At 47.0% G+C, this 14,474-nt stretch overlaps 1 protein-coding gene across 8 annotated transcripts in view; it reads left to right on the forward strand.

The window, feature by feature from the left end:
* The window catches only part of LOC126191207 (protein grainyhead-like), a 324,436-nt gene that overhangs the window by 137,648 nt on the left and 172,314 nt on the right, over nucleotides 1–14,474 (forward strand). For all 8 annotated transcript variants that reach the window (XM_049932006.1, XM_049932003.1, XM_049932008.1 and 5 more), the window contains exon 3: nucleotides 13,216–14,230. In XM_049932006.1, coding sequence (XP_049787963.1) covers nucleotides 13,216–14,230 — 1,015 coding nt within the window. The remainder of the gene's footprint in view (nucleotides 1–13,215; nucleotides 14,231–14,474) is intronic.

The raw sequence follows: 14,474 nt of genomic DNA on the forward strand, positions 1-14,474 counted from the left end.
ACCACAGCAGTTGAGTCCCATAGTGCTCAGAGCCATTTGAACCATTTTTAAAAACCATTCAGCAACCGAGATAGCATAAAACATGTTTTATTTTTATTTGTTTGAGACAATCGGTTTCAACAGATTAGTTGTTATCTTCAGGTCTTAAAATCTTTTGTTGTGAAACATGTTCATTTTACGCCGACCTCACACATAAGATGACAAGTCGATAAAAATAGGGATGACAAACCTTTTACAATGTCCTGTTTTTATCCACTCGACACCTTGTGCTTGAGGTCAGCGTAATATCAACATGTTTTATAATAAAAGATTTTAAGACCTGAAGTGGCAGCATAGTCTGTTAAAACCGATTGTCTTAAATTTTAAAAAAATGTTTTGTGCGAGCTTAGCTGATGAATGGTTATTAATTATCAATTTAAGCTGTAGTATTTTGTTGGATTCTAAACATATTTTCGATTCATTTCCAGAACTGTTTTATATTTTTACTTTGTCAGTCCACGAAATCCTCAGAATCCTCCTACGGAACCCACATTTCAAAAGATCTGATTCTCTTGTGATCCACTGTTTTTATTTTTCACGACTCACATCCGCACAAAACTACGAAAAAGTTCACAGTTCGAGCCATTTTTGTTTTGGACTGTAGTTACAGTTCCCTTTTCTTTAGCAGCCTGCTTAATTTAATTGTAGCCGCTTTCCGAAGGTGTAGCCTTCTTCAAATTTCCTCACTGCAAGATCGCTTTTGTTACGCTAATAGCGTTCGGCGTGCATTCCTATCGACAAAGAAATAACTATACATTTCCGTCCTTCCTGCCCAATCCCATCTCTCCACCTATCTCTTCGTACGTAAGCTACCTGTAAAATTCTAATCGATTAGCCTAGCTTTAAGAATGTTTCAATTCAACGAAACACGGTAATTTGCGAATGACCTGTCGTGTTTACATTTATTTATCAGTAACCAGTACATCGTTTCTCTTCTTCCCTAGATATATTTTGTACAGGTTTCGATCAGTTGTGTATAGTGTACTTTTTCTTATTGATACCTGTCAATATACGCCCACTAAGCAGTATGAGGATTAGCCCTTCGTCTGTTTCATCTTCAACGTATCTAATGGACTCCCTATCCATTCAGCGTTCAATTTCACTAAAGGGTCCTTATCTCGAGGCACCTATCTTAATAATTCGCTATGCAGATTGTGTGAGGGAATGTTCTAATTTACCAGAATCAGTCAACAATTCTACCCAGCAAATGTGCCAAAAGCGAATCCCAGCAAGTCATTCGAATTTGTTCAAGAACTGGATACACGTCGGTAGCTGTAGGCGATAATGATTAAACTATTTAAAAAAAATAGTTGATGCTCTGTTAAATATAAGACTGCAGGACTTCAGTGTGTTTACGTAACAGTACATATGAGCGTGCAACTAACCAGTCCACCCGTCAAATTTTAATCATCATCTGGTTCTAACCTCTTCATCGCATAACGTCACTTTCTGCTACTGCAATCCAACCGCGTTCTTGAAAAACATATTCACCAGCAGTTGCTTTTGTCAGAAGTCGCCCGGAAAATTGCAAGTACTATACCCAGGACTAGCGCTCTTCGCTAAAAGCCGATGACCTGGGGTCACAGTACCGGTTTCTCGATCGTAAAAGGTCTCTTTTAAAGCGGCTGTCCGACCAGCGCGGTTTTGTTTTATTCTAACCTAATTGCCTCCAGAACCGCTACCGCGTTTCATGTTAACGTCGGAAGTTAATCAGCATCAAACTTTCGCGTCGCCTTTTCTTCTCAATTTCCCTGCTAATGCTCCGTATTAGGGCGTCAGGCGTACGACAGGACATGTAGCTCGTTACCAGAGAGAGATATTGGAACAGGAAGGCAGCCGATTAATGTCTGCTTCAGGACGAACCTCTCTCTGCAGCGGCGGCCGACCTACCGCCACCTCCCGCCGGTTCCGGTCGCCATAATTTTCATTGAATATATCGACAGTTAATCCGCATGCATCTCGTTAATTCTGTATATGACTGCGGAAAGCGAGGAAAAAATGATCTGTAACATCCCAGTATACGTTCGTAAAATATCGCATTAGCTTGACGCCGGACGTACCTCCCGCAGGGTCGACGGAAAAAGCCGGAATGCCCATTATATCTGCGATGTTGATCTGGCAGGTTTCGCGGCAATTTGTTCAGATGCGGAGGTAGTGGCTAACAGAACTGCCGACCGCGGGCAGGGTTCCTGTTATGTTTCAAAAACCGTAAGTCATATTGACTCCTCGTGGTCCTCACTGCCCGAAAAAAGAATCACCACCTCCCCGTCTGGGAACTTCTTCAGCGTCTGGTGAAGTCCCCTCTCGGCTGCGGCCAGAAACCACGAACACTTAGAGAAAAATCGAGCGAAACGTTTGTTGGCAGAACTTGATTATATCTAGACCTTGCTATTCATATGCTGTCTGGCTAAATCACGGTCGCCAGCTTCGCTTTGTACCGCGAAACCGGGTTAAAACAGTTTCTTCCTCTGTACTACCACTCACTGTCCTAGAGCCATCTGACTACTGTCAAAAGTCTTCAGAATATTGGATTGGACAACAAATACCGCGGTCAGTGTCTGCACCGCCAAAACCGGTTCCCACCATCTCCTCTGTAAATCTCAAAGGATCACAGTCTAAAGTTAAATAGCATTAGCACATACACAAGAACTCCACAGTTCACATTTCCATTTAAGCAAAACTCAGCGATAATGATTCGACTATTATTTTTAAATAGTTGATACTCTGTTAATATAATGCTGCAGCACTTCAGTGTGTTTACGTAACAGTACATTATGAGTGTGCAACTGACAAGTCCACTGTCCACACAGAGAGAAGAACCTTACTGATCCCTGACTACAAACTTCCGAAATACGCCTCCGCACCACCTCCGCTCCACAGGGCTTGAACTCGCCACCTGTACCCTACCAGGGCCACTGGCCGACACCTCGATTTCGCTAGTTGCCCATGACTCCACGAAATTCACATCCAGACGTTCCGGCCAATAAGCCTCCGGAACAGAAAGCAGGCATTATGATTAGCCATTGCCTGCTACCGCTCGTAGTACTACCGTAAACTGCAGCCGCCTGCGGACAGTTTCAGGAGTTTTTTCCCCAAAGGGTACTGGGAAATACAAGCCGATATGTGGGAAACACGTTCGAAAGACCATCCAATCGGACCAGACCATCACCCGTCAGCCTGGTTAGAGTACCCTGGCCTTTACCTCCAGAATGTAGTCGCAGTCCCACGGACACCGGGAAACCAGCACTGTCGCCCACCAATAGCGACCAGCTCTCGCCGACAGTCGTCGCCCGGAAACGATCTGTTACACCGGGTTCGAGTCCTAGTCCGACACACAATTTTAATCTGCCAGGAAGTTTCATCCTAGATTTGCGTTATCACATTTGCTGCACAGTCTGTCTCGTGTACTCGCAGCAGGCTCCAGAGGTAGGCAGAAGATTTCCTTCATATCGAAAGGATCTCCAGTTCGAAGTTGTTAATACATTCCACGTAGGAGCTTCCGCGTGCTTTAGCACCGAGAGAGTGCATCGTCAATTAACGAGGATCGGCGGCGGCGAGAGAGGGCTGGCAAAGAGCTCTGAAATTCAGATCGGGTGTCGGCGCTGCTAACGAGGCAGACCCGTGCCCGCTAATTGGCTGCTTTGTCGCCGCAGGTGGGCGACGCGCAAGAATTTAAACTCCGCCGCCACCTGCCGGCCGTCCAACCGCCCACCGGCGCGACTGCGTGGGTGGTGGCCCTGGCGCTCCTCTTAGAGTACTCGGACGTTTATTATGTGTCTTATAGAGCCTCAAACATGCATCACTTTTGCCGTGTCGGATTTATATATCGACTCAAGCTGCCGTCACGTACGAGGGGCATGTGGTTCAAATGGTTCTGAGCACTAAGGGACTTAACTTCTTTGGTCATCAGTCCCCTAGAACCTAGAACTACTTAGACCTAACTAACGTAAGGACATCACACACATCCATGCCCGAGGCAGGATTCGAACCTGCGACTGTAGCGATCGCGCTGTTCCAGACTGAAGCGCCTAGAACCGCTCGGCCACCTCGGCCGGCGGGCCATGTGGTAAATTATTTAGTTGGCCGAGCAATGTTTCGGAGACATAGACTATGCACTTGCTGCCACGGGTAATACCTGTTTTTATGACGGGGGAACATTGCTGGCGATGCAGACTTTGTTAGATGGTGGACAAATAATTTCGTTTCTCTAACACCTTTCTGCTTCAAACTAATGGAAACACGTGGAAGTTCCGCGACTTTTAGTCGTCTCCGTGACATAATTCGGCCAACTGAATTTACCACGCTGCCTACAGATAACTCTTGAAGATGACGACAGAGCAAGGCGTGGAAAAGCTTGATTTTACACACAAATCTGACGCGATAAGAAATTCGTGACGCATTCATCATAAAATGTTGCCTCGAAAAGCTATTTTCTCATATCTAATTAAAAATTAGATAAAAAAGTTCTCATCTCCCCCACTGTTACTCAAGACTTCTCCAGCTAGATCCAATCGCTATCAACAACTGAGGTCGCATGGAATGGGCAATATACAGTGGGCGGACAAAAATTTGGAAACACCAAAAAAACACAGCACACTGCCACGCATAATGAGGTGTAGGAAAACCTTAGCATGCGAAACAGCTTCCAGTCCTCTCGTAATCGTAAATACACGTCCTATATGGTTTTCAATGGAATCTTATACCGTTCTTCCTGCATAATAGTGGCAAGTTCATTTACTCTCCAAAGTAAATGACAAAGTTTCAATAATATTGGATCTGGTGACTGTTGTGGCCAGAGGAAATGCGGCATTTCATCCTTGTGCTCAAAAAACCAGTCCTAGACGGCCTGTGGTGCTTGAACAGGAACCCTGTTCATTGGGAAACAAATATTTTATCATAGGCTGAACGTGAGCCAAAATGGTCACAAACACCTTGGCAGGAATGCGACTTTGTAGAATACCCACGTGGATCATGGAATGCCACGCTATGACTGTCCGCATAATTACCGAACTCTTGGGGGCGTAAACTCGGCAGCAGTTAGAAGCACTGTCAAACAAGACTCATCCGACCAATGAATTTCTTGGATTGCCTGTTAGTCCGGGACTCACGGCTTCGGCTCCATGTTCTCCTGTTAGGGCATTTGTACCATTGATGAGTGCTTTTGGGATTCCACCTCGACCTGCATTTTGCTGCCTATGGAACTCGCTTGGTGTTGTTTCGGTGATGACAGAGTTCGCGAGTGCGATATTCAGTTCCGTATCGACCTTTGCATGTATCGCCCTCCTAATTTTAGGCACAATCCTGTTCTGTGACTGTCTGTCACGATTACTCAACGCACACTTTAGTCCGTGTTGTGACTTAGGGGATGATATTTTCTCCGCTTTCCCTGTATGCGGTTTAAATCCTCGATACGGCGTCTCTTGAAACTCTGAACACATCAGCGACCTCGGTTACGGAAGGACCGACCGTGCGACCACCAACTATTTACCCACGTTCGAATTAACTTAGGTGCTACGTAATTCGCTCCCAACTACACAGATCACTGTACTGACTACGACTGGCGCTTCCAACGTATTGAGAACAGATGCTATTCGTGGTCAAATGAAACAGCGCAACCTGCAGGCACGGCTAGCGTATGTACAGGGTTATTACAAATGATTGAAGCGATTTCACAGCTCTACAATAACTTTATTATTTGAGAAATTTTCACAATGCTTTGCACACACATACAAAAACTCAAAGTTTTTTTAGGCATTCACAAATGTTCGATATGTGCCCCTTTAGTGATTAGGCAGACATCAACCCGATAATCGAGTTCCTCCCACACTCGGCGCAGCATGTCCCCATCAATCAGTTCGAAAGCATCGTTGATGCGAGCTCGCAGTTCTGGCACGTTTCTTGGTAGAGGAGGTTTAAACACTGAATCTTTCACATAACCCCACAGAAAGAAATCGCATGCGGTTAAGTCGGGAGAGCGTGGAGGCCATGACATGAATTGCTGATCATGATCTCCACCACGACCGATCCATCGGTTTTCCAATCTCCTGTTTAAGAAATGCCGAACATCATGATGGAAGTGCGGTGGAGCACCATCCTGTTGAAAGATGAAGTCGGCGCTGTCGGTCTCCAGTTGTGGCATGAGCCAATTTTCCGCAGGCTACGCGTGAAACTTGCCCGCACGCGTTCAACCGTTTCTTCGCTCACTGCAGGCCGACCCGTTGATTTCCCCTTACAGAGGCATCCAGAAGCTTCAAACTGCGCATACCATGGCCGAATGGAGTTAGCAGTTGGTGGATCTTTGTTGAACTTCGTCCTGAAGTGTCGTTGCACTGTTATGACTGACTGATGTGAGTGCATTTCAAGCACGACATACGCTTTCTCGGCTCCTGTCGCCATTTTGTCTCACTGCGCTCTCGAGCGCTCTGGCGGCAGAAACCTGAAGTGCGGCTTCAGCTGAACAAAACTTTGAGTTTTTCTACGTATCTGTAGTGTGTCGTGACCATATGTCAATGAATGGAGCTACAGTGAATTTATGAAATCGCTTCAATCATTTTTAATAGCCCTGTATTTATATCAGTGCGTGATGTCTGTTCTTTCAAACATGCCTGCCTTCTCCTTTCCTTTCTTCCCCTTTCTCCTTTAACTTACACACTCTTTATGTTTCCGAGGCCCGTTCTACTTTTGAAAGCAGAAATTATAATCCACTACTGGATTGCTGGGTCTGTCGTAGCTTCACCAGAGCCCGGCCACCCGTCACTTTTCAGGTTTCCTGTAGGACCTTCACAGCTAACGTAGCGGTCCCGTGGCACACACAGTCCCCACTGCACCTTACTCCTACTTGTTGGACGTATGGGAACGAAGAGTACAAGAACATGGGATGAAATTTAGTATAAATAAGATGATTGTGACAACAAGAACGAAGGAGAGAGGATCAACTGGAATAACAATTGGTTGGGGGAATGATTCAGGAGAGTGGAGAGTTTTAAGTACCCAGGAAGCCTGATACAGGAAGATGGAGAAACCGGCAGAGAAATAAACGAGCGTGGGAGAAAAGCAGAAGCATTTCGGATTAGCGTCTGAAGCCTGATACGGAGCAAGGATGTACCGCAAATCAGGTTATCTATCGGTCATACTATGTCCCGATCCTGACATATGCATCCGAAACCTGGGTTATGCAAGGAAGAGATAAAAGCAAAGTACAAGTTAGTGAGATGAAATCCTGAGGAACAGTATTGGAGTGATAAAGATAGACAGATTAAGAAATGAGAGGATCAGAGAGTTAATGAAAGTGGAACCATTACAGGAGGAGATAGAGGAATTGAGATGGTATCGGCTTGTTAAGCGAATGGAGGAGGAAACACAGGAGGATACAGGAGATGAAACTGGAAGGAATGAGACCAAGAGGAAGACCGAGACACAGATGGCTGAAAGGAGTGGAGGAACGCGCCCAGAAGAAAGGAGGAGACTGGACCAAGGCGACGACGGAGAAATGGTGGCAAGACAGAAGGCGATGGAGAGGCTTATGTTCCAAACAGACCAGAGGCTGGAAACCAAGATGATGATGATGATGATGATGATGATGATGATGATGATTTATGTTCACGCTTGCTTTTCTAGCGGTGTTTCCATAGTTTTGTTTCGTTAGTTTATTTGGGGGAGGGTACCAAACAGCGAGGTCATCGATCCTATTGGATTAGGTAAGTATGGGAAAAATGTTGGCCGTTCCCTCTCAAAGGAACCATCCTGGCACTTGCCTCAAGCGATTTAGGGAAATCACGGAAAACCTAAATCAGGACGGCCGGACGCGTGTCTGAACAGTCATCCTCTCGACTGCGAGTCCAGTGCGCTAATCACTGCGCCACTTCCCTCGGTCCATATTTTTGTGCACCACTTGTAATCATACGTAGTTTTAGAACAGGTCTATACAGTACGTGGCGTAGTATGACAGACATACTCAGGGCATCTCAAAATAATAATCTTCGGAAGAAGGATGACGTTGTTCACACGAAACACTTCGGATAAATGCAGAGAACCGATGTAGAAGAGGAAAATTCTGCTGATACCACCCTATAATTCGCGTATGGGCTCATGAGATAATACGACGAAGAGAACTTGGGAAGGGGATGGGGGGGGGATAGAGACATCTACTCTTTCTTGTCGCCCCCTCTGCGAACGGAATAGGACACAAATGGCTGACGTTCGTTCAGAGTACCATCTGCAGCGCTTAGTATGGTGGCTTGCAGACCGTAGGATACCGGCCGGAAAGTATGGTTATAGGACGAGGGATGGAGAAAAAGGAGAAAAAGGCCAAGTGAGAGATGTTGCGGAGCGACCGTAGCAGAATATGTCAGACAGCGGCGGCCATAATTCGAGGCGTCGGCGGCGCCTTCTTATTGGCTAATATTTGTAAAGGCATTCGGTCCCAGCGTGCGGTCCCGCGCTCGACTCCGACCCGGCGAGCGAGCGAGCGACCGAGCGTACGCACATACATCAGGATACGGCACAAAAACTTCGCCACAGCCGGCGACGTCTTTGTGAGCGTTCTGCGCGCCGTGCGTGCATAATTGTTGTGGGGGCCGGCGGCCGGCCCCATAACTCATGACCTGTTCATTAAAACCGTTTCTTCCTCTTTTTTTTCCCCCTCCTCCGTCGCCTCTTTGCTCGCCCCCGGTGCTCCGCGAGGCGGACTGCCAGTTCCCAGCGGGCGTTATATTCTCACGCACCGCGAGATTAGCTACCAGGGCGCCCCGCCGTATTAAATATGGCCGCTCGGCACGCACGCTTTAAAACAAATCAATTACGAGGCATTAGTCTCGCACGCCCGCTGCCGGCGCGGCTCGAGCGTCCGACCCCCTTTGTCCGCCGGCCTGCCCGTGGCCACGTACGCTGCCGTGTATGGAGATAAGAATTTCGTAGCTACGCCGCGATTTAACCTGCCGTAAATGCAGGGGTCGTGACAGGCGCAAGCTTTCACTTAGTTCGACAAGGGTAACGAAGAAAATCGTCTGTGGCCGCGAACCCTCACGTTTTCACGGCGCGCTTTTGGTGATGGACAAACTCGTTGATTCCATTTTTATGTCCGATATTTCGACGACTCATCCAGTCGTCGTCTTCGGGGTGTGCAGAAGCATTGGAACACGTGGATTACAGCCGCGCGGTGTAGCCGCGCGATCTCAGGTGTCTTGCCACGGTTCGCGCGGCTGCTCCCGTGGGGGGTTCGAGTCCTCCCTCGGGCATGAGTGTGTGTATTGTCCTTAGCGTAAATTAGTTTAAGTTAGATTAAGCAGTGTGTAAGTCTAGGGACCGATGACCTCAGCAGTTTGGTCCCATAGAAACTTACCAGACATTTAAACCACCTCTACAACATTTCACTAATGTATGCGCCCAGGGCGAGCTTATCGTAAATCAGCAGAATCAAGCAAGAAACTTCCTGGCAGATTAAAACTGTGAGCCAGACCGAGACTAGAACTCGGGACCTTTGCCTTTCGTGAGCAAGTGCTCTACCAATTGGGCTACCGAAGCACGACTCACGCCCCGTCCTCACCACTTCTGCCAGTACTTCACCTACCTTCTAAACTTTACAGAAGCTATCCTGCGAACCTTGTAGAACTAGCACTCCTGAAAGAAAGGATATTGCAGAGACGTGGCTTAGCCACAGCCTAGCCACAGCCAGGAAGTTTCATATCAACGCACACTCCGCTGCAGAGTGAAAATCTCATTCTAGAATCAAGCAAGTACATTGTACATGTTTTTAATGCAATACGGCAATGGCTACCACTGACTAAATAGGAAAAAAATCAATCTCACAGCAATGACAGTGAGCCTAACGGCACATGCACAAACAGCAGTTTAGCAGCTTACGACAGTATTTCTCGGATTAACAACACACGCTGTAAGCTGTTATGACTAGTGCACAACAAGTAAAATCCAAGTGTGCATCAAAGTTTTGCACGGGGCACCAGATCTAGCAGATGCTTCACGAACAATTGCAGCACTTGTCAGCAAGAAGCTATAACCTGAGTCACAAGGATCATACACAGTACCTGAAAACACTGAGTCTCCAACACCGTTGACCTAGACAATTCACACACCACATATTCGTTCACAAGCTACGTTCGTGACCAATATACAAAATGACCACATCCAGTAAGAGCGAGCATGGCGCCTGCCGACTAGAGCTAAGTAGTATGCCCACACATACATCGAGACGAGCCGTCATTGTCCCAAGTCACTGCTGGTCTTCTGCCGCTAGGCTTCACTCCAGTCAGACAGGTCTCCTCAGAATCGACAGAGAATATAACTACAGTGCTGAAAAGGGCACAAGGAGTTATGAACTGTATGTGATTACGCGTACTGTATTCTGGTTGGGATTCAGGCAGCGAGTACGCATAACCACATAGTTCTTAACTGCCAAGAGGACGACTTGAGTGGTCATCGAAATTTCGTCCATACACTAGTCTGCGGCCGTGTTGATGCAGGATCCATCGCGGCCCGAAGTGGCTCAGGCCTATCGTGAGAAACCTAATTCAGGATGACAGGACAGATCTGAACGTCAGTCTGTATTGCGCTGGTATTCCATCCTTGGCAGCGCATTTTCAGTAGGCCATCTGCCATATTTCTTCGAGGAGAAGCTGAATTCTTAATTATGTAATATTGAATAGGGAGTCCTAACACAGGGTCCGATCTATTGACAGATCAAGGCCATGCGACATGCTTATTGAATAGACATACTTCAGTTGTAGCGCAAGATATGAAGACAGTTGTATACATAGTGAATCCACCAATCGCCAAAGAACAAAAAACAAAAATTGCTGTCTTGACGAAAATTAATATTCCGCTGGAGGTGTTGTCTAGATATAATGTCTCCTACTTTAAAAATATCAAAGGTCTTGCCGACCATCAATATTTAAAGAGTCGAATCGAGGAATGTCAGAGATAATTTATCTTGACAGTGATAGTAAGCAATCTAGGGTTACTCTCATAATTCTGCCATATATATATATATATATATATATATATATATATATATAATTTTTTTTTTTTTTTTTTTTTTTTTTTGCACGTACTCGTCCCCGATTTTAATGCTTTCGAGAACCTTTCTAAACTTAAAACGAGTATATACAAACAAATTGTTTTTTAAAAAAATAGATGTTATTACCTGCGGATAATATAACCACATCGAGATAGTCTTTCTGTATTCTAATGTGTTCATTTGAGACCATCAAACCTAATTCTGCTCTTATATTTGTATTTCGCGTTCAGACTTGCCTTTTGCATCCCATTGCATGTCTGAGAAATTTCATTTTCCTTATCTGGTTTCTCAGTGTATGTACTGTTGTTACCCAGCTTTAGCTTTGTACATTACAATCAGGAGTAACAGTGTTTTGTAAAACTTCTGAAGTGTTTTTTGATAAATTTGCTTTGAAAGTTTCGTCTTATAATATCATTAACGGTGTGAAATTTCTTTATCTTACGTTGAAAATCAATTTCGTTGTCCTGTGAAGTATTGTATCCCAAGTATCCAAAATTTGTTACTTGCCCTACTATTTTTCCTTTTATTACAATTTTAGAGCTATTAAAAATAGAAGAAGAAACTGCTATATGCTTAAGTCTTACCTCGGCGATGCTTCATGCGGACATTAACTACTAACTCAGTTACAGCCAAGTTTTCCCTTTCCACAGATATGCACACAAATTTCGAGCTTTGGAAAGTATTACATTACTAACTGCCGTGTCTCATACATATGTGCGCTATGTCTTGTATTAGTGCCGTGTCGACATGTAAGTTACATAACTACTCTTGCAGTTCACTCTTTAAGTGATTGGCAGAGGTTTCACAATACTAATTTCACAGTATTTCTATATCTTTCTAATCTCGAATAGCACGCTTGAAAAAATGAACATGTAAACCTCATCGTACGAGCTGTTATTTGTCTTTATTTTATCACGATGGTCGTTCCTTCTAATATATGTGGGAGTTAATAAAATATTCAGAGGAGAAATTTGGTGATTATAGGCTAAAGTGAAAAGATATCGCCACAACGAGAAACGCCTGTTTTAATCATTGTCACCCCAACTCTCTCATCATACCCGCTAGACTATCTGCCCTATTCCGTCAGAATGCAAAAACGGATTACCCTTGTTCAACATTTTCGACGACCTCTATCAATTCGTCCTGGTAAAGGTATCCCACTGTGCGCATCAGCACTCAATTAGGGGAAGGACTAAATTTAGTGTAGATAGTCTCTTCAGTCCATATACGAATATACACACTACGTGTGTGTGTGTGTGTGTGTGTGTGTGTGTGAGAGAGAGAGAGAGAGAGAGAGAGAGAGAGAGAGAGAGAGAGAGAGAGAGAGTGTGTGAGAGAGTGAGTATTTTGTTGACACTGAGGGACTGAACATCAGCATTCTGTTAACCAGAGAAATATTTTTTAACACTCCTTTATCTATTTGTTTATTTATTTATTTTCCTTATTATGTATTTATTTCACGAGACAGGATTTAGGGCTTTCTGGCTTTTTGTTGTATGCAAGCAGATACTCTTCGTGAGTGAACCTTACAATAATAACAATAGTAGTAATAATAATAATAATAATAATAATAATTTGTAGTAATGGCTATATTGATTACAAGACATGGCACTATTATTAAGCTTTCTGCCACAAGTGGAGTACCGGAACACATATCACAAGACATTTTTCGCCTTATAAATCTGGTTCATTTGTTTTTCATACATAACAGACACTAACGCTGATCCGACACCGCCTTGCAGTAGGAAGGTTTTTGTCGAATATGAGAAATGACATTTTTAGGCACAATGATAGATAAATACAAAGTCAGTTCCTGTCAAGTGGTCGGTTCTCAAATACACGCGTACAAAGTTAGAGCTCTATAGGCTACTATATTACTGTCATGTCTCATATTTGTGTCTGTGCCATGTCATCATGTCGAGCGGTCTCTGTGTGTGTGTGTGTGTGTGTGTGTGTGTGTGTGTGTGTGTGTGTGTGTGTGTGTGTGAAGAGGGGGGAGGATTACGATTAGGAAGTGGTGTAGACCAGGAAACGCCCGTTTCCGCGACAGGTGCCAGCAGCTCCCTGCTAGCGGAGCTGTCAAACAAACCAGAAAGCCTTAGCGCATGCGCAGAACGTCAGCGGCGCGCGCCTCTACGTTTCAGGACGACTTCGTCGTCGGGCGGAGGGGGCCCCCTGCTGACGTCACAGCTGAAGGCGGCCAACGGGCTAGCGGCCGGGGCGGGGCTAGAGCTTATCGCTCCGCCTTCCGCGACGCTGGGCGGCGCTTCGCAGACGATCGTGTCGGCGGCGGAGCTTCAGGGGCTGTTCCTCCAGCAGCAGCAGCAACAACAACAGCAACAGCAGCAGCAGCAGCAACAACAGCAGCAACAGCAGCTGCACGTGAAGCGCGAGCCCGAGGACCTGAGCCACCACCGCAAGTCTCCGGCGGACATCAAGCCGCAGCTGCAGCAACAACAGCAGCAGCGCAGGCTGGTGGTGGTGTCGGCGAATGGCGAGGTGGACGCGGGCGTGAAGCAGGAGGAGGCGCTGGCGGCGCGCTCGCGGACGCCGTCGTCGACGTCGTCGCTGCTGGCGGACGCCGCCGCCGCCGCCGCGGGGCCCATCGAGCTGATCGCGACGGCCGACGGCCTCAAGCCCATGTCGGCGTACGCGTCGGCCGGCTCGCACATGTTCCACAGCGGGTCGCCGTCGCCCATCGCCTACTCGGACCCGTACACGACGGCGGCGGCCGTCACGTCGGCGCCGGCCAACGGCTACGTGACGACGCTGGCGGGCGCCGGCGCGGGCGTCGGGGTGCGCGCCGCCGCCGGCACCGCCTTCAGCGTCGCCGAGCCCTACTACCGCGACTACTTCGAGCAGCAGCAGCAGCAGCAGCAGCAGCAGGCGGGCTACTCGCGCCAGCAGACGCCGCACAGCGTGGTCGCCTACGGCGACAGCCCCGAGCCCGCCGGCGCCGCGTCCGTGTCGGCGTCGGCCGCGTCGTCCGGCGCCGCCTCCTTCGTCGAGAGGTACGTGCGGGGCGGCAGCTCGTACCACGCGACGGCCGCCGGCGCCAAGGCGGTGGTCGCCGCCGGGCTCACCGTAGACCTGCCCTCGCCGGACTCCGGCATCGGCACCGACGCCATCACGCCGCGCGACCAGGCCGCCATCCAGCAGGTAACTACCTACAGCAGACCGCTCCCTCCGACCCCACACAGTGCCTCTTCTTCTTCCAGTGACTATCAGCAACCCCTCCCCCAATCTCCAACTCCTCAAAAAATGGTACATCCACGCATAAAACATCTTCAAGTTTACAAATGAGTTAATGTGTTAAATATGTGACGTCAAGCATTTAACCAAGAAAAAGCTTTAGAAAAGAAAATCGTGCATACAGGGTGATCGGAAATGCCCGTTACAAACT

This window comes from Schistocerca cancellata, chromosome 6, assembly GCF_023864275.1.
Source record: "Schistocerca cancellata isolate TAMUIC-IGC-003103 chromosome 6, iqSchCanc2.1, whole genome shotgun sequence".
Lineage (NCBI taxonomy): Eukaryota > Metazoa > Arthropoda > Insecta > Orthoptera > Acrididae > Schistocerca > Schistocerca cancellata.